Source organism: Camelina sativa, chromosome 3, assembly GCF_030686135.1.
Source record: "Camelina sativa cultivar CO46 ecotype springtype chromosome 3, ASM3068613v1".
Classification (NCBI taxonomy): domain Eukaryota; kingdom Viridiplantae; phylum Streptophyta; class Magnoliopsida; order Brassicales; family Brassicaceae; genus Camelina; species Camelina sativa.
The window spans coordinates 722,741-741,752 of NC_141882.1; the positions used below are offsets into that span (position 1 = coordinate 722,741).

Genomic DNA, 19,012 nt, shown 5'->3' on the forward strand with positions numbered 1-19,012 from the left:
GAGAGAATTAGTCTGTTACGTTAGAGCATGTTTATTATAATCTGACCTAAATTCCTTCTTTTTTTTTTTGCTTTTGAACCCCTAAATTATTAATCTGCTTATATCATACGATGCCTGAAAATTCTGGGAATTAGGAGGAGTTATATGTAAATAACTAAACCCACAAGTAAATATTACAATTTGGGGAAAACAATCGAAGGGAAAGCAAATTTCGAGGGAGCTCTGAACAGTCGAAGAAGAAGAAGGACATCTTTCTTTGGAATTTCGTCTTGTTGTTGGTAAAAAAGAAGATCAATTTCTTGGGAACCTGAGACTGTCAAATCTGTGTATCTATGGTGAGATTTCAGCGTATCTTCGTCGCCGGAAGCGGTTTGCGTCACACATCGCCTGATTCTCCGACTCTCGATACGCCCCGGAGCAAGTTTACATTGACAAAACTCAAAACATGGTAATAGCGTTTTTGGGCTTTTCGATTTTTTTTTTGTCACAGAGACGTTGTCTGAACTCTAGGGGTTGTGATGATGTGGATGTGTTTCGATTGTAATTTTTTAAGTGGAATGTGTAATATAACTTTTTGCGGGAAGAGCTGTGTGGAATTGAGGGGATTTTGATGATTGGAGAGTTCGTGGATGCCTAAGTTCGGGTGGTACTGTACTGATGTTAATGTTGAGAAGCTGTCGTTTGTTTGTTGATCATGTTTTCAACACTAATAATAATAGAATATGCTCTCGAGACCAGACTGCAAAAAAGGTACATTCTCTCATTCACTCTTCTTTTTCATAATCTGTAGCTGTGGGGTGCATTGCTCCGAAATACTACTACTACTTACTTATTGATGCCTTTGAATAATACTACTTAACTTACTTACTGCTGAGATGGTAGCTGTGTGGGGTGCATTGGCTCCGGCAATGTATTGATGCCGGATCTTGACTTCATTGTCATCAACTACATATGTACTCTCTGATATTCCCTGAAAAGAGATGCTGGATTGGTGCCGCCGATTCATACAAAAACTGTTGGCCCAGTCCATTACTACGAATCCCATTCTCAACCCTATATAGTATATGTATAGTATCTATCCTCCTCCCAAGGGAGTTTGCTATTTGGCTTAGGTGGCCGGCCTCGTTTGGTTATACTGTTTTTTTTTTATAACTTTAACGTGTTTTGGTTAATTTCCTTTTTCTTGTTTTCTAAGAAAGACTTCTTAAATTGGGTGTTTAAAGTCTTTTTTATTTTATCTTCTCCTACGTCGCTCGGTTCGACCTGGGCTAGAAACTATGTAAGTGTTCTTGGGCTTTTAAGGTTTTGGGGCAGCTTTTGATCTTCAACAAAAAGAGATTTTGTCTCAATCCTTCCTTGTGTTGATTCGATTAAATTCATCAATCTAATCCCTTGATTGAGCGAAGTAGGTCTCAAGGGTAATATCTCTTCTCTTGGTTGAGCTACATTACCAAAGTCCTTACGCTGCGCCAATTCCCAACTCTGCGTCTCTCTCTCTCTCTCTCAGGTTAATAATAATTTCTCCAAAACGATTACAGCCGTGTTCCTCTCTCACTCTCTCTCTCTCACTCTGAATTGTGCTTTCTTCGTTAGGGTATTTTACAAGTGTCGTCTTGAATAATGATGAAGAAGGCTACGCCGGAGGAGGCTCGGGCTGTAACACGGGTCTTTTGGGACATCAAGATGTGCCCTATTCCCGATGGCTTTGATCCTCGCCTGGTCCGTCCATGTATTTCAATATTCTTGGAGAAGAAAGGCTACCGTGGTCTTCTCAACGTCATTGCCTTTGGCCAACTTTCGGACATCCCTATTGAAACCCTGAGGGGGATCTTTTCCAGTGGAATAAAACTTACAATTGTTCCCAGCGGTTATTCTCTCATCCTTATTCCTTTAAATGGATGATTTGATAGATAGATAGAGATAAGATTCTCATGTCTTTAGTTTTTTTTTTCTTTTCTCAAACAGGTAATTTAGAAGGCATTGTTGAGAAAAATCCACCACCAGCCAATTTTATGGTTCATATCCGATCCAAAAGCCTGCCCTGATTTACCTTCCTTTCTACAAATATTCGGCTGTAACCCTATCCTGCCATGTCCATTCCGCTCTATACTTGCGGAACTTGAGGAACTTATGGAAGGTGTGTGTTTGTCCTCTCTCACTGTCTGTTTTGTTGGATGATATAACCAACAAATGCATCTGTTACTTTGCTTTGATCAACTGGCTACTTTTTTTTTTCCTCAACAGGTTCACGGGCACGTTCACGGGCACGTGTGTCAGAAACGGTTGCGTTGTGGCATTGCTTAGTATGCTCCCGTAATTCTTTTTGCTTTGAATATTTCATCACACATCTATTTTTTGATGAACACCATTTTGAAAAGATGGTAAATTCTGGCATTTTGTCATTGTCCCAACTGTTTTTTTAAGTCTACACCCTCTTTTACCACAAGTAGTCACTTCCTTGTTTTGAAGCAGATGCTCGTTAAGAATAGGACGCTTCCTCGTCCAAGTGTAGATCCAGCCGTTCTTGCAAGACGAATTTGGTCTTCTTGTGAGACGACACTGGTCTACTGGGACATCAATTCGTGTCCGGTTCCCCCTGGCTGTGATGCTAGTCTGGTCGGTCCGTGCATCAAACGGTTCTTGACTGAAGAAGGCTGCTCTGGTCCTCTCTCCATCATTGCCATTGGAAGACTAACAGAAGTCCCTAATGACATCCTGAGGAAAGTCTTTTCCAGTGGAATCAGTCTTCACAACGTCCCCCTACGGTTAATATCTTCTCTCATCCTTATGCCTTTCTACAGTAATGGATATTTTCCTTGATGAATAGAGAGAGAGTCTTAAGACTTTAGTTTGTGAAACAGGTCCCTCAGACACTGAAGATCTCATTCGTCAACGGTCCAATACGACTGGACCTCCATGTAACATAATGGTCATATCTAATGCCAGAATCTTCGCTTGTATGCATGTGCGATCGAGTTTCAACATACTGAAGCCGTTTCCAAATGATTCTCTTCTTCAGAGTTTTTTTCTAGCAGGTGTGTGTATGTCGTCCTCTCTCTGGCAGTGTTGTTGAAATAACCAGCAAATCTACTCTTTAACTGGCTACTTTTTTTTTTTCTTTCCACATACTCAAGGGGAACTCGAGGAGGATAACTGCGATGAATATCCCTTGTCGTGCAGTGAACAGCCCTTCTCGATTTGCTCAGTATGCGGCTACAAGACTTTTTTTCATTGGGCTGAAAGGTTTACCATTGATTCCGCCTTTGAAAGGTTCACCATGCATCTTGATAGTACATCCCATCAACAGAAGGTAATTAATTAATCATGGCCTAACTGTACGGACTTGTTTATTTTTGTCATTGTCTTTAATTATTTTTTGTCATTGTCTTACCTGTTTGCCTAAAAATGACCCTTTTTTCTTTTAATTGGATGTGCAAGCAGTTGTCGGCGGTGTTGCCCATAAGTAAGAAACTCCAATACTTGACTGCACCACTAAGTGAACCTCCTGAGAAAAACCTGGAGGCTGTAACATCGGTCTTTTGGGACACTAGGCTGTGTCTGGGTCCACGTGGCTGTGATCCTCGTCAGGTCGGCCCGTGTATTAAACGGTTTTTGAGGAATAAAGGCTACTCTGGTCCTCTCACCATCACTGCCATTGGCGTACTAACAAACATCTCTTATGAAATTCTGGACGAACTCTGTTCCATGGAAGTCTCTCAAATTAAGGCTTTTGGCGGTTAGTATTTTCTCATCTTTTGTGCCTTTATAGTAATGGATGGATGTTTTCCTTGTTGAATAGAGTGTCTCAGTCTTTATTTTCTGAAACAGAAACATGGTTTTCATACACTTTGGATGGACTTATTGGTGGTTTTACCTTCAAGAATGAACCTCCAGCTAATATAATGGTCATATCCGACGGAAAATACTTCACTTCTAAGTATGCTTTCGAGGTAGAATCGAGTGGATACAACATTCTTCGATGTGATTCTCTTGAAAGCATTTTTTCTCTGCCAGGTATGTGTTTGTACTCTTTGACAGTGTGATGTTGAAAGAAATAGCACTACTGGCTACAATCTCTAACTGGCTACTTTTATCTATTTTCCACAGATTCAGGGGCACTTGAGGATGATAAGTGCATTGATGAAACGAGTGACTCTGCCTTCTGGATTTGCTCAGTATGCGACATGGATACACGTTACCAAGGCTTTAAAAATTTCATCACTCATGTTAATAGTTGGCAACATCGACATACACATCAACAGAAGGTAAACCGGTCGAACTCGTATTAATACATTTTGTCATTGCTCACAAGTAGTTTTGTTTGCCTAATTCTGACCCCCCCCCCCCCCCTCTCCTGCACTTATGTAGTTGGTTGAATGGGATGCTGATGAGACTCTTGTCTAGATGCTGAGAGGAGAACTGTAACTCACATTATCCTGGGTGATTCATATTGTGAGTTTGTTAGATCAGAGCTGCGTCTCTGTTCATGGTTGGTGATAAGAGAGGAGAGAGAAGAGATCACACCTTCAAACTTATCAGTTGCCTGTGAATCATGGTGACAAAGGCGAGAATAATAAGAAGTGTAGAAGGCCAATGGTGTTTGTTTAACTAAGTCACAATATGACAACCTCTAGCAACAAAAACGGAAGCTCTCTATCATATCAGATGAAACTTTCTCTGTCTTTTTGCAAACGACTACATGATCCATTCCGGCTGCAGAGTTTAACATAACAGAAACAAAAACCGAGTTTAGCTTATATAATAATAAGCTCCAAGTTTGGAATATATTTCTTCAAATAAATAAATAAAGCAACGACATTAATAAAAAGAAAGAAAGAAACAAATCAATTTTGAAAATTCCGCGCAAGAAAGCAAAAATAATTGCGACAAAAAAAAAGTCTTAATGAGCTGATCGGACGGACAGAAAATTGACACGTGTGATTTGATGCTTCCCGCTCCGTTCTGGAAAGCACAGGCAGGTACAGGCAGAGTCTCTCTCTCGTTTCTCATAGTACTGTAGAAGCGAAGCGGAGCGGAAGAAGATTAACAAAAAAAAAAACCTAAACTCACTCTTTTTGCTCTGAGATTTTTTTTTTTGCGAATTTGGGCCGGCGTCGATGGAGCTACGCTCCCACAAGAATGCGATTCTTCCGGTTACTAGTAGCGGAGGTAATCTTATGTTTCTTCTTCTTCTTCTTCTTCTTCTTCGTGTTTTGTATATCTTTGGTGGTTTCGTTCTTGATCGATCGGGTTTCCCGAAAACATTGAATTAGGGTTTCGTTCTTGATCGATCGGGTTTGCCGGAAAAATTGAATTAGGGTTTAGGGTTTCTGTTTCGTGGTGTGTCGTCTCTTTGGCTCAATTAATCTTTGGGGGTTTCCATAAATTTCTCTCCAGTTTTTGTTTATCAAACTGCAATCATTGATGCGAGAACGTTCCCTTGTTCCGGGGTTCCTAGTATGTATATATGAACCGTTCGCTTTCTGAAACACCATGACCACCACCATGATGCTCGAAATTGTGAATCGCTTCCTGTTTATTTTCATCATGTATGATAAAATGATGATTTGTTTTGACACAGATGGTGAGGTCAATGCTAATGACTATATACTACGATCAAATGCAAACACTAAAGGAAAGTGGCAGATCTTGAGAGAAGATGCTCAGGGATGGATTGATAGACATATGGCGGCGGAGGGTCTTGCTTTTGATCAGCAGAACGCTGTCACTGCTGACCCGCCTCCAGATTTGATTATGCCGCTATTAAGATACCAAAAGGAATTTTTGGCCTGGGCATCAAAACAGGAACTATCACATGTAAGAGGAGGTATTCTCGCTGATGAGATGGGAATGGGCAAAACCATACAAGCCATCTCTCTCGTTCTTGGCAGACGACTAGCTGACAGAGCCCTATTCCGGAAACCAGTTGGCTGCACCCTTGTGCTTTGTCCTCCTGTTGCTCTTTCTCAGTGGTTAGATGAGATTTCTCGGTTGACATCCCCGGGATCCACCAAGGTTCTTGTATACCATGGGGCCAAGAGAGCCAACATTGTTAAAGAATTCATGAACTGCGACTTTGTTTTGACAACGTATTCCACACTTGAGTTTGAATCTAGGGCGATAAGGAAGAATGCAGGAGTCGACACAAGAGAGTCTCCTTTACACTCTATTAAGTGGAATCGTATCATTTTGGATGAGGTCAGTACCAAGATTTCCATTTTTGCAACGATCTGCATTCAAATTCAAGCATGTAAGGAAGGTGACTGTGAGTGAGATACGTACAGTAAACCATAGCGGGGGAAGCTCACTGCAAAAATTTTTTTTCGTGTATCTTCTACCCTAAGTTAGCCTTCATGGGGTTAGATTCAATTCCCACTTCTTCATATCAGGCTCATGGTATCAAAAACGCCCTTAGTCACACTGCAAAAACTGTTTTTGCTTTGGAGGCTACCTACAGATGGGCTCTGAGTGGTACCCCTCTCCAGAATCATATTGGAGAGCTTTATTCGCTGGTTAGTTATTCTTTCCTCAAGTTTTTCTATAGCACGTAATGATTTCTCAACATTTCTGATGTGCCCATTTTTGATTGCCCCAGATTCGCTTCCTTCGAGTTTACCCATACTCATATATTTTTTGCAAGAAATGTGACTGTCAAGTTCTTGATCTCAGGTAACATCTTACCACTTTCAATTTTTCCCATAGTTCTGTTTCATAGTTCATAACAATTTCTGCTGTCTGATTTCCTTTGTTCCTTGCCTTTGGCGGTGACTTCAGTGCGCGTGAAAGCTGTCTCAGATGTCGTCATTATGCAGTTCAACATGTCTGTTGGTGGAGAAAGGTAACTTTGAGGTGCCACATTTTTATATTAGAATTATTTTAGACAGGGTCATCATTATTTTTCTGGTTTTTATATTTTCCAATCTTGCTAAGATTGTGGCCGAACCAATAAGAATATATGGAAGCTTAGAACGGGGAAAGAGAGCCAATATATTGCTTAAACACAAAGTTCTTAATGAAATCTTCCTAAGACGTACTAAATTAGGCCGGGCAGCTGACCTTGCTCTTCCTCTTAGAATCGTATGTTCCTTTCTCTCCCTTATCTGATGTAAATGAAGCTTGGTGTAGTTGCTTCCGAGCTTGATCTCTGCATATAAATTTGGCTTCTTGTAGATCTCTCTGAGGCGGGATGCACTAGATACAGCAGAAGCCGATTACTATGAATCACTATACAAAGACAGCCAGGCAAAGTTTAATACGTAAGTTACTTCTGTTCTATCGATTTGCACTGGTTTCTGCTCCTTGATTTGCGTTAACAGAATTTTACTATTAAATCTGGCATGTATATTTGTTTTTGCAGGTATGTTCAGGCTGGGACATTGATGAATAACTATGCAAATATATTTGGTCTTCTTACACGTCTGAGACAAGTGAGTCGCATTTATAGTTTTGTTGGTTCAATTTACCAGCCGGTTCATGTTTTGGATGATATAAATATGTAGATTTGTAACGAATTTTTTTGCAAATTTTTCAGGCTGTTAATCATCCACACCTTGTGGTGCATTCTAGTTCTAGTGGCGCTAACACCAACTTGCTTGATGAGAACAAAAATGAACAAGAATGCGGTGTCTGCCATGACCCAGCCAAGGACTACTTTGTAAGTGTTCCAAGTCGATATATTGTTGCTCTTTCATAATATCTTGACTCTGGTTTCTCAGTAACTGTATCTTCTGGAAACAGCTGCTATAGTTTTGTTAAAGAATCGTCAGATTAGTGTTGTTGGACTTAACTTGTTCGATTAATATGTCTTTGGTTCGTTTACTTTGAAGGTGACTTCCTGTGCACATGTGTTGTGTGATTCTTGTTTGGTTGGTTCACCTACATCCCTGGGAAAAGTCATCTGCCCAACATGCTCAAAACTAGTGAGTGTGGATTGGAAACCCAAAGCTGACACAGAACATCAGACAAGCAAGACAAAGCTTAAAGGATTTAGAGCCTCTAGCATTTTAAATCGGATAAACCTCAACTGTTTTCAGACAAGTACAAAGATTGAGGCTTTGGTATGTGCTCTTTAAGATCTATAGTCTCTGTCTCTCCCATGTATAGTACCGTTAGTTTATTTGGAGATTGGAGCCTTTTTTAAACCATTTGGTGATCATAATATATATGCATGCAGAGAGAAGAAATCAGGTTCATGGTTGAAAGAGATGGGTCTGCCAAAGCAATAGTTTTCAGCCAGTTCACATCGTTCTTGGACCTGATTAGTTACGCTCTGGGGAAGGTAATTTCAAGCGCAACCAACTACAGCATGCTACTACTATGTGCTCCTTTAACATTCTCTTTAATTTTTAATGAGACATTGAATAAAAAAAATTGGAGTCATTGTGTACAACACAGTCTGGGGTTAGCTATGTTAAAGTGGTGGGAGGCATGTCCAGGGCAGCTAGAGATGCTGCAGTCAATAAATTTAAAGAAGACAAAAACTGCAGAATTTTCTTAACTGGATTGAAAACTGGAGGGGTTGCTCTAAATCTAACAGCCGCTTCGCATGTAAGTGTTGTAGGCTAACAACTTATAACAGTTGCTATTAAAGCATGTGTGTTATTATTATTCACATTCGGGTGTTTGTGGTAAAATTGTGTAGGTGTTCATGATGGACCCGTGGTGGAACCCAGCGGCTGAGAGGCAAGCACAGGACAGAATACATAGGATCGGACAGTACAAGCCTATCAGGTTATACTTAAGTTCTCCTTCAATATTTCTTGTATATAATTGTTTGGTGGGGAAGAAAGAAGAAGAATTGGTTTGGATACACATGTTGTGAATTGTGAAAAGTTTTACAGGGTAGTAAGATTCATAATGGAGAAAACAGTAGAGGAAAGGATACTGACGCTTCAAAAGAAGAAAGAAGAACTGTTTGAAAGGTTGTAAAACAAACGATTCTCGAATTTGCTGGTTTCTTCTTAATGTCAACCGTAAGAAGCTATTTTTTAACAAAAAAAAAAAAAAAAGAAGCTATTTTTTAAAAATAATAATTATGAAGACATTTTTGCTTTGTTACAGTACGGTAGGTGACTCGGATGAAGGCGCTGTACCAAAACTGAGTGAAGACGATATCAGGTCATTGTTCGCATAACCAAATCGTGTAGAAGAACATGACGTTTTCTTTTGTATAGGCAAACAAAGAAGTTCACAAGATTAGGTTGAATGTTCGTGGTCAAATTTTTAAGAACAAGACACTCGGCCTAACATGTATTTTTAGTGCTTCTTAATGGATAGACATTTGTATTCTTCCACGCAGTTTGTAACTGTTAGAGCTCTTGTTTGTATAGATTGATACAATTTGGATCACAAAACTCCTCCTTGTCGAAAATTAGCTGTTTGAATTGAGCCATAGGACCGTTACCGTGACAAGTTTATACATGTCGGTCGATTAATATTTATCGTTTAGATAATGGGCTGGATTAATAATATGAATGGGCCTAGTTATTAATAAGCCCAAACGCTTCGTGTAGAAAAGAAAGAGTGCTCCGTATAATGAGAGAGAGAGAGAGAGAGAGAGAGAGAGAGAGAGAGATCACTCTTCCCGTTTCTTCGATATCATCTTCATCGCCGATTTTGCAAACGCCGAACGAAGCTACTCCCGTCGATCCATATCCGGTGAGCTCTCTGCTCTCACTTTTTCCCCTTTTCAATTATCATTCCTTAAATCAATATTTGGTTGGATAAAAGAAGAACCTTGTAACCTGTTCGATTTCACTCCGTTGGCTGTTTTACGGTACCGGAATACAAGTTACCGGTAACTCTCTGGTTTTGATTTCGGTAGAATTCGGAGTTTTCTTTTCTAGGCTAGGAATTTTAAACTGTTCCCGTGAACTCTAGGGTTAGCATTCGACTCAATTGAATTTTCTCGGTTAAGGAGATTTTCACTAACTTTTCTGTTATTTTTCTCTCAAGTATTGGAATTTGATTATCGGAAGAAGAAGAAGATGAGTAACACACCAGCAACGGCGGCGGCGTCATCATCTAAATCCAAAGCTGCGGGAACTTCTCAGCCACAGGAAAAACGCAAAACCCTCTTTCAGAAAGAATGTAATGTGATTTTTCTGACACACTCCTTAGCAAAGAACCCATAGATATTCTTCGTTTTGTGTGTTTCTGCTCACTTTGGGTTTTGCTTTGATATGATTTTTTCAGTGCAGCATATGATGTATGGATTTGGCGATGAGCAAAACGTAAGGCTACTACACATAGATAGAGATGCATAGAAGTAATAAGTAAGAGTTTATGAGTGTTCTGAAGCCTGCAACTAATCTAAACTTGCTCTGTCTTCTTTAGCCACTTCCAGAGACTGTGGCGCTTGTAGAAGACATTGTTGTGGAGTATGTCACAGATCTGGTAATGAGCTTTTTCTTTTCTGTGATGATCCATGTTTTACATTACAAGCAGATAGAAAAAGCTAACTAGTGATGTTTTAATATGTCAGACACATAAGGCTCAAGAAATTGGTTCAAAGCGAGGAAGACTTCTTGTTGATGACTTCTTGTATCTTATCCGCAAGGTAAGTCTTTGTAAAGTATACAATTGAAGAAAGACTGATACGGGTTATGTGGTTTTGTATTCTATATATAATGATTTTGTGTCCTTGACACTGCAGGATTTGCCAAAACTGAACCGGTGTAGAGAACTGTTGGCGATGCAAGAAGAGCTCAAACAAGCTCGTAAAGCTTTTGATGTTGACGAAAAGGAGCTAGTTGATTGATCTTTCTTTCTCACTCACAATCACAAGTAAGCTTGTTTGTAGGTGACCTTTTGGAGTTAAAGATTTTAGTGATTAGTTTTTGAATCTCAAAGACTGTAAAAAACAAGTGGAATTGACATTTAGATACATTTCATTTTTACCAATTTAGCGAGTATTTTTACACGGAACAAACAAACCCTTGAATGGTGGTTGATCTCTTGGGATAACGAAATTGTAGCAACTCAGGCTTCCTATAATAAACGCCAATGAAATCAACAAAATAGTGGAAGTGGAACATAAAGCCCGATGTAACAGTGAGAACCCAATAATTTTATGTGCCATCTCTTTTCAGGTTTGTGAAAAAGTTTAGCAAAAGACTAAAATCATTTTTATGTGCCACATTCTAGATCGAATGAAAATCATTTTTATTGTTTATAGGCCAAAATTATATTACGGATTGATTGTAAAATTGTGGGTTACATATTGATAACAAACAAAAAATAAAAAAATTTGAAGTAACTTGAGACGCTTTTGACCAGCATCATACAAGGTCGTTGTGTTCTCTGTATTGCAAATACGAGATTTGCCTCTGCAACTTCATCTGTTGATAGAAGTTAGCAATGAACTCCTCTGCTCTCACATCAACACCCTTCTCTTCTTCCTCCTCCTCTTGATCATCCGTAGCCGCTGGGTCACATGTCTCATGGCAAGAATCATCGTAGTAGCCGTATGATCTAGCATCATCCGTATCATTTTGATGGTCCAATTCGAAGTCATAGTCAAAATCAACGGGAGGAGCAATGCAAGGTACGAGGAACCTCATGGATGCAGGGCGATGCATCTTAACGTTAAAGATTGGTGTCTCGTCGAAAGAGAGTTGTTTCTCGCCGTAACGAGAGATATAACGGTCGTTGTTAACGCTGTTATGATGAGCTAGCGCTTTGAGATGCTTGGAGAACAAGTTACGGAGCTTAAACATGTGCCATCTCTTGAAGATTCCACCTTTTCTTCCCCATAGAAGAGCCATTCTCACAATACTCCAAGCTCTCTGTGTTGCTACTGATCTGCTTTTCTTCTTTGATTCCCCCATGGATTTGTTTTATCAAGATCTGACTTCACTTGTTGATTGTTGTGTGTTTTTTGTTTGCTGCTTTGGTTCTTCAGGTGATGAATGAGATTGTGGACAGTTCTGTGTGTAAGTATATATACACAAAGTAAGCAGCTTTTTGCAGTTTGGTTGACGCTGAGAGAGAGATTGACGTATAAGTTATTCAATAAAAGAAGTTCGTTTAAGGATCAAATTAAACGTTATTTTCATATTAAACTGAATTCTACGTGGGCTGTACGCGGGCAAGATCTGAGCTGTTTAGCCGTTTTGATTGTTTCTTAATTTACATTTTCCTTTTTGTATCATTTTATTTGTTTGATTTTAGTTTTTTCCTCACTAATATAAAACTAATCGTCTTTCATCACAGTTTCAAAAGGACATTTCAAGTTATAAGAAACTTAGACGAATTAAGTGGAACCAATTTTGTTTCTACAAAATGTGTTTTTTTCTTTTTCTTTCTCAAACAGATTTTATATTTTAGTGTAATATATAGAGAGAAATGTCAATTAGTTGCAACAAATTTTCTACATTGTTTTTTTCATACATTGTTATTAAACGTACTGTAATCGTACTCTTGTTCTGGTATTAATTTCGACGCGTAGACATATTTTAGGAGACATTAATTCCACAAAATTACAAACAATGTGTTATATATTTTTCCAATGTTTATAATTATCACCGTCTTAAAATTAGTCAAAACTTACATTTTTAGTAATTAAAAGGTTATAGGATTTATTAGAAAGTAAGCGATTAGTTAGAAGTACTTGTAACTAAAAATAAGGAGGAATCACATAATCACAAACAAAAATTGTATGAATCTTACAAACTTGAATGCACAAAGAAAACAACTTCGTCGTTGTTTGTCTACGTAGGTAAAAATATGATCTAGGTCAAATACTTAATTATGATGTTCAAACCATTATTAACGAACAAAAGATAGATGCTTGGAATTGATTAATAATAATTGGTACAAAAGTATAATAGAGATTTACGTACGTACAATGGAAACTTCGTTGTAATCAAATAATAATTGTAGAAATAATCAGAGACATAATTGTATAATAAGCTTAAGGGACTGCAGGTTTGATTGGTTAGTTACGCTCTGCCGTTGAATAATGTCCTTACGGCTGTTTCGTTGTTTTATTGTTTTCCACGCAACCGTGTCCTATCATAGATTTTTTTTTTTTCTTTTTTTGGTTTAAACTCATAGATTTTGTTATGTGTACTTTTCTTTAATTTGGTTTTGCTAAAAATCATTAACAGAGAAAACTTTGGGGGAAAAAACATACAATTCATGGGCATTGAATAGATTCAAATACAGATTTTAATTCGGTTCATACTAAATAAATCCGGTTTGATTTTAGTTCAATTATAATTTATTGCCACGTTAGCTAGTTAAGATAAAAACGTCAATATTCAAACTGTTCATTTTTTTTTAATTTCTCTGATCACCGCCTCCAATAAATCAAAATAGATATACAAATTTATATTGACTGAAACGTTTGCAAATGAAACCACATATATGGTCGATGTACATTGCATCTTTTACGTGTAATACTTACGAACATGTTGGAACGTAGTGCAAAGCATGGAACCATGTTTTGTGGCAGATTATTCGTGCAAGTAACTTAGGGGTTCCTTCCTTTTTAATCAAACTTTCAATAATTCATTCAAGGACGTTTGTCTTTTTCTCATTAATTGCGTTATATATATATATTTCTTAACCAAATTGAGTTATTCTGACAATTTTATACGCTTTTGGTATAACTATATAGTTATGCTTTTCAACTAAAAGTCTAAAACCAAAACAAACCTACCTGTTTATGAGGACAAAAAACACATACAATAGTATTACGGCTGTGGGTTCGTAGTCGCATTCAATTGAAGAGTTAATACAAAACCTTAGCTAGGAATTTAATCTGTATTTTTATTGATTACGTTGCAACATAATTTTAGTTGACTAAACTTGCCAATATTTTGAATTTTGATTAGAACCTTCTTTTCCTTTTGATTAGAACCATACATATATATTTTTTTGTTTCTTTAATTAAGTTAACTACAGCAATAATTTATAAAATTAGTCATGTATTTAGGCTGTTCTTTCTTTTCTTGATTTTATTTGTTCCCATAACGACGGCAGAAAAAGCGCACTGTTTTCTAGTTTTCGTTAAGATCCTACTTCCCTTTAACCCCCATACCAATTTGACATCTTATTATTCAACACCTATACTTTTAAAACTACCATTTACACCCCCACTATACATACACAACACATAAATAGAAGATCCGTTGCACACAAACTAAAGCTCCTCACCGGAATCTTTCTTTGAAGAAACAAAAAAAAAAATCTCTCCCCTGTTCGTCAGGGAGAAGATTTTTTTTTCTTTTCTTCATCTTTCTGATATTTTGGTTCTTTTTTTTTCCCATGGAAACAAAATATCAGAATGATGATGATCAAGTTTCAACACAAAAGCAGAACGGTGATATACAATTAGAGATAGAGCAAATAAACAAGACTCCGACCATAAAGACGAAAAAATTATCACGTGGGATGCACATGTTCTCTGTCGTCATGTTCATGCTCCGTCGTCGCCGGAGGAGAAAGACCTTCAACACCAGGTTTTGGCGTCGAGTTGTCGAGTCCGTACGTAAAGTCCGTTCCGAAATCACGATAATGCCGTCGTCCAATTTCATTAATACGATCGTTCTCGCTCCTCCTCCTCTTCCGGCCTGCACGGAGACCGAAGGAGAAGACGGTGTTGGTGTTGAGGACGTTGATGAATCCGGGGACCGTTTATCGGAGGCTATCGAGGTTTTCACGGCGGCTTCATCTTCATCGTCGTCAGGAATCTCGGGATATGGATCAGCCATGTCCTTGCGTGATTTGGAGTATCCTTATGATGATGATATCGACGAGGAAGATGAATGTTATAGTGATGTGGAAGGAGGAGATGATATGATAGATGAGAAAGCTGAGGAGTTCATCGTGAGGTTCTATGAGCAAATGAAGATGCAAAATCAGGTTTACAGTGATCGTTGCAAAGCCAAAGGGATAATGATGAACTGATGATCTAGTTATATAAGATCGTATCATATATGATTTGCGTCATCAACATGCAATGGAGATGGGTTTAAGTACGTGAAAATATGGATTGATTAATTTGGTCAGACGAAGGATCAATCTTTCAGGTTTTTCTTGGTCGGTTTTGTTTTTTTGGTATTACTATAATTTAATGAAACTCCTATAAATTTTTTACTATAATTCATTTTTGTTTTGTAATTTGTGATTGTATTTCAGTTAATGAAAAATAGGAAATGAAATAAATGTATGTGTGTTTGTGAGGGAGCTTAAATTTTGTGCTATATATTAATTAAAGTTTCAGTCAAACTATTATTTTCTTTGTGTGTTTAATAAGCTCATATCGAAACTTGGTAATATTATCAGCACATTTGACCCATATGTACATTGAATTGAATTCTTTTTGAAAATTGAAGAATTTGATTTTTCCAGCCATATATACCGATGAACATGGTCGAATAGAGATAAGTGAAATATCATCGCGAGTGATGGTAACGGTTACACATTTTATTCCATATAGTGAAAAACTCATAGAGACTACAGTGACAAATGAAGTTTCCGTAGTCAAGAACTGGCTCCTCGCCATACGAGTAGCCTACCAAGAGGAACCAACGGTGATCATCTCTCTGAACTCCAAGACCAGTCCTCAAGATGATGCAAAAACCTGGACTCTTCAACTATGCATCAAAACCAAATGCCTCATTCTCCAACTACTTCATGCGAATCAAAACACCAACCTCGGCGAATGCATTAGTGATCTATTTCTCGATGAGAGATTTGTTTTTATAGGAATAGGTATTGCCGAAAAGGTCACTAAGCTCGGCTGGCTAAATAGAGTTGTTAAGAAAGCTGATGTTCGTGATTTGGTGAAGGTAAATTTTCCTTTAAGTTATGGTGAGAAATCATCAAGGCTTAGCTTGAAGGGTATGGCTTATGACTTGTTGGGATTTGGCTCGTGGATACCGAAGAGGAAGATTTGTCCGACAGACTTGGCTAATGAAGTTCTTGATGAAGAGGTGATTAAGTTCTTGTCCATCGACGCTTATGTTTGTTATGAAATTGGGTGTAAGATGCTTTAGCAAATGATTAAATATGTGGAAGAGCATTCTTGTGGTCTATTTATATACTTTTGTTATTTGCTACTGTATTATTTATATCATTTAAGACAAGAGACAAATACCAAGTAAGGATTGCATATTTGAATCCTAATTATTCTTCTTGAGCTAAAGAAACTCTACTAAGCCAGCTCGGAACATCGGATTTGACGTTACCGGTTCTTACCTGGCGACTTCCAAACCGGAGGCCGTTGGCTGTACCGGACAATGCTCTAACGGCAATAACCCTTCCAAATTGATATTTCCCATTCGAATCGTTCGATTTCTCCTCCACCTTTTCCTCATGATCATAAATATCCTTGTTCCATTCCCGGTTATCTCCGGTTTTCATTGCTGCCTAAGTTTTATGTAGATAACAAGAGAAAAAAGTTGGTTTTTCTTTTTTTTTTTTTTCTTTTCATGTATACACAAGAAGATGGAGAAGGCAACACTGGCTAGAAATATTTATATGTGTTTGTGTACAAAGTAAAAGAGAGCTGGGTGAAGATTTGATTTACCAAACGACAAGTAATGTGAAGCTTTAGTTTGAAGAAACTAATTGTGATCGGTGATAAACAACTTTAGGTCATCTTCTTTTTTTTTTTTTTTTTTTTCGTACACTTCAAGTTTAACCTTTCACCTTTCGAATATATATATATATATTTTTTCTTCTTCTAAATTTTCTTCATCATGAGATCGGTGAACATCATTTTAGAAGAGTTACACACACTCAATGTTGTATTTATACTATAAATTTAAAATTGAAATCCAGCCTATTTATAATGTGGATATTTTTCTGGTCATGAATTATATAATATCTCTATGCCTTCACGCCACACAGATTTTGGATTGAATTACAACTACTGTCCATAACTTCCCCATCAGCAGGTTCATAGGGGAGTTTTTAGCATTTTGGTAGAAAAAAATAAATCAGAAAAAACGAAAAAAAGTAAGGCAGCCTCTTATATAATATACTCATTCTTGCTCTAAGTGACTAAACGTGTTAACGTTCTGTTGGCCAGACAAAAAAATAGAAAAGGTAAAAAAAAATTGTTTTCCTCTCTCTATCTTTCTCTCGCGATCGAAACGGCAAAGATTTGTATTTGAAATCAAAGGATCGGTTCTGTGAGATGATGAGATGATGAGCGATGAGTTCGTTGAACCGAACCGGTTCACGTTTCCTTATGTGCTTAAGGCTTGTGCGAAAACAGGGAAGATTCAACAAGGTAAGCAGATTCATGGGTTGGCTTTAAAGCTTGGGTTGAGCTTCGTGATTGGTAATCTCGTTAGAATGTATGTGATCTGTGGTTTGATGAAAGATGTTTGTGTGTTGTTTTACAAGAACATTATAGAAAAAGATAGGGTGGTGATGGTTGATAGAAGAAAGAGAGATGGTGAGTTTGTGTTATGGAATGTTATGATTGATGGTTAGAGTTAGAGTTAGGAGAATGGTTGCATTGTTATGCGGTGAATAACGGTATCAGGATTGATGATGTGCTTGGCTCTGCTTTGATTGATATGTACTCGAAATGTGGGATCATTGAGAAAGCGGTTAAGATTTCTCTGAATCTTTCATGCTGCATATATTTCTAGCGTTTGATCTTATAATTATGTTCATGTAATTTTTGCCTCTTGGATATGTTATTTTAGATTGTGGAGGATGCTTTGCTTTGTGGGTGATGGTTTTGATGGATCGTTGTCTTCTCTGAGCTACATCTTCAGGTAGTCTTCTTCCTCTTAATTGATTTTGTTTTTTTCTTTCTGTATAAGTGACATTACATATCTCTGTTTCTTTGATGCAGACCATCGATATTAATGTGTGAGGGTTGGAAGAGAAGAAAGAAACATTGTGAAAGTGAATGGTTTGCGTATGAAGCTAGAACCATACAAGGAGATGTTCAGAACTATTAGCTGTTTTAATCATTCTTCACTCTTTATGTTACAGAAAATTCTTTCCTTTTGACTCTTTCTGTTACTCGGTTGAAAGATCTTTCGTTTTGGTTTTGATTTTGATTATTTTTTGGTGTCACGTAGATTTCGAAATTGAGCATGATTCCGGTGGTATGCGTGTTGGAATGGATTATACATAGCAAGCATTACTGTAAAGAAGTGAAAGCTTCTGTTACGGTTGTGGTTATTGGTGTTGGGATCTGTACTGTGACTGATGTCAAAGTTAATGCCAAAGGTTTCATTTGTGAGGTTTCATTTGTGCGTGCACTGCTGTTTTCTCCACATCTCTCCAGCAGATTGTAAGTTATCCCTTTCTTTATGTTAGATCTGGCTTTGCTTGTTTTGATCTCTCTTTCGTTCTTGAAACGCAAATGTTTGGCTGGAATCCTGAAAAGGGCATTTATTCTCCGGCAAGTGTTTGGCTGATAAAATTTCATTTTTCCTTTTGGTAACAGTCAATAGGTTCTCTGCAAAAGAAGTACTCAGTAGGATCTTTTGAATTGCTGGGCAAAACAGCTCCAATCCAAGCCATTTCACTTCTCATCTTTGGCCCTTTTGTTGACTATTTCTTGAGCGGAAAATTCATATCTACTTACAAAATGACTTATGGTGCCATCATAAGTAACTTTTTTCAACTTCTCTAAGATTCAGATGACTCAAACGTAAACACAAAATCCTTACTCTTATCTCTAAATTTTGCAATTCTGCATTCTTCTCTCTTGTGCATTAGCTGTTTTCTGTAACATAAGCTGTTTGACATTATAGGTTACAGTTTCAAACATTTGTCTTACTAGTTTAGTTTTGTAATTGTAGATTTACTCAGATTTTTGTCTTTTTTTCTTCAGGATGCAAGCTTTTTATAATTATAGTTTAATCATTTATACTACTTCTAATCTATTTAAACTTTTAAAATTTCAAAAAACTATATTTTCAAAATAAGAGACCCATAATTATATACTACCATTGGAGAATACAATTTGAATTAAGAGATCAAGAGTTTTTAGAATTTAAACAGTACACAATTAATTCTTAAAAAATTCAAA

The 19,012-nt window shown here is 37.5% G+C and overlaps 7 protein-coding genes and 1 long non-coding RNA gene across 13 annotated transcripts; 7 read left to right on the plus strand and 1 right to left on the minus strand.

Annotated features, from left to right (window-relative positions):
* Positions 1 to 4,785, plus strand: LOC104778530 (uncharacterized). Of its 5 annotated transcripts, none has more exons than XM_087507644.1 (13): positions 135 to 448; positions 554 to 750; positions 883 to 1,507; positions 1,594 to 1,867; positions 1,966 to 2,137; positions 2,245 to 2,313; positions 2,473 to 2,765; positions 2,862 to 3,035; positions 3,135 to 3,310; positions 3,442 to 3,736; positions 3,829 to 4,014; positions 4,108 to 4,265; positions 4,369 to 4,785. In XM_087507644.1, exons 8-13 carry the CDS (start codon positions 2,927 to 2,929, stop codon positions 4,402 to 4,404), a joined length of 960 nt encoding a protein of 319 aa, XP_087363770.1. In that variant the 5' UTR covers positions 135 to 448; positions 554 to 750; positions 883 to 1,507; positions 1,594 to 1,867; positions 1,966 to 2,137; positions 2,245 to 2,313; positions 2,473 to 2,765; positions 2,862 to 2,926; the 3' UTR covers positions 4,405 to 4,785. The 5 variants fall into 5 exon arrangements, with proteins under 5 accessions (XP_087363767.1, XP_087363766.1, XP_087363768.1 ...); XM_087507643.1 differs by having other exon boundaries at positions 2,245 to 2,303; XM_087507641.1 differs by having other exon boundaries at positions 1 to 448; positions 554 to 1,507; positions 2,245 to 2,381.
* On the plus strand, positions 1,624 to 2,045 carry LOC147946462 (uncharacterized). The gene is made up of 2 exons (XM_087496838.1): positions 1,624 to 1,867; positions 1,966 to 2,045. The coding sequence occupies exons 1-2, from the start codon at positions 1,624 to 1,626 to the stop codon at positions 2,043 to 2,045; spliced, it is 324 nt and encodes a 107-aa protein (XP_087352964.1).
* A 148-nt stretch (positions 4,786 to 4,933) lies between the features above and the next one.
* On the plus strand, positions 4,934 to 9,353 carry LOC104759988 (P-loop containing nucleoside triphosphate hydrolases superfamily protein). 2 transcript variants are annotated; one of them, XM_010482849.3, is made up of 15 exons: positions 4,934 to 5,169; positions 5,582 to 6,198; positions 6,390 to 6,512; positions 6,596 to 6,669; positions 6,775 to 6,838; positions 6,931 to 7,077; positions 7,171 to 7,256; positions 7,358 to 7,427; positions 7,532 to 7,654; positions 7,827 to 8,057; positions 8,174 to 8,278; positions 8,395 to 8,547; positions 8,642 to 8,730; positions 8,841 to 8,921; positions 9,061 to 9,353. In XM_010482849.3, the coding sequence occupies exons 1-15, from the start codon at positions 5,118 to 5,120 to the stop codon at positions 9,131 to 9,133; spliced, it is 2,088 nt and encodes a 695-aa protein (XP_010481151.2). In that variant the 5' UTR covers positions 4,934 to 5,117; the 3' UTR covers positions 9,134 to 9,353. The 2 variants fall into 2 exon arrangements, with proteins under 2 accessions (XP_010481151.2, XP_087363765.1); XM_087507639.1 differs by having other exon boundaries at positions 5,000 to 5,169; positions 8,841 to 8,972.
* A 168-nt stretch (positions 9,354 to 9,521) lies between these two features.
* Positions 9,522 to 10,902, plus strand: LOC104760001 (transcription initiation factor TFIID subunit 13). Its single transcript, XM_010482862.3, has 6 exons — positions 9,522 to 9,657; positions 9,955 to 10,089; positions 10,195 to 10,232; positions 10,336 to 10,395; positions 10,484 to 10,558; positions 10,655 to 10,902. The coding sequence occupies exons 2-6, from the start codon at positions 9,987 to 9,989 to the stop codon at positions 10,757 to 10,759; spliced, it is 381 nt and encodes a 126-aa protein (XP_010481164.1). The 5' UTR covers positions 9,522 to 9,657; positions 9,955 to 9,986; the 3' UTR covers positions 10,760 to 10,902.
* A 244-nt stretch (positions 10,903 to 11,146) lies between these two features.
* On the minus strand, positions 11,147 to 11,918 carry LOC104760010 (uncharacterized). Its single transcript, XM_010482868.3, has one exon. It carries the CDS (start codon positions 11,826 to 11,828, stop codon positions 11,280 to 11,282), a length of 549 nt encoding a protein of 182 aa, XP_010481170.1. The 5' UTR covers positions 11,829 to 11,918; the 3' UTR covers positions 11,147 to 11,279.
* A 1,703-nt stretch (positions 11,919 to 13,621) lies between these two features.
* On the plus strand, positions 13,622 to 15,234 carry LOC104760020 (uncharacterized). The gene has a single exon (XM_010482875.3). The coding sequence runs from the start codon at positions 14,272 to 14,274 to the stop codon at positions 14,911 to 14,913; it is 642 nt and encodes a 213-aa protein (XP_010481177.1). The 5' UTR covers positions 13,622 to 14,271; the 3' UTR covers positions 14,914 to 15,234.
* A 179-nt stretch (positions 15,235 to 15,413) lies between these two features.
* On the plus strand, positions 15,414 to 16,004 carry LOC104778531 (uncharacterized). Its single transcript, XM_010502987.1, has one exon. It carries the CDS (start codon positions 15,414 to 15,416, stop codon positions 16,002 to 16,004), a length of 591 nt encoding a protein of 196 aa, XP_010501289.1.
* A 942-nt stretch (positions 16,005 to 16,946) lies between these two features.
* Positions 16,947 to 18,864, plus strand: LOC104760027 (uncharacterized). Its single transcript, XR_762842.3, has 4 exons — positions 16,947 to 17,245; positions 17,670 to 17,741; positions 17,822 to 18,268; positions 18,425 to 18,864. It is a non-coding gene; the product is annotated as an uncharacterized LOC104760027 (long non-coding RNA).
* Positions 18,865 to 19,012: the final 148 nt, after the last annotated feature.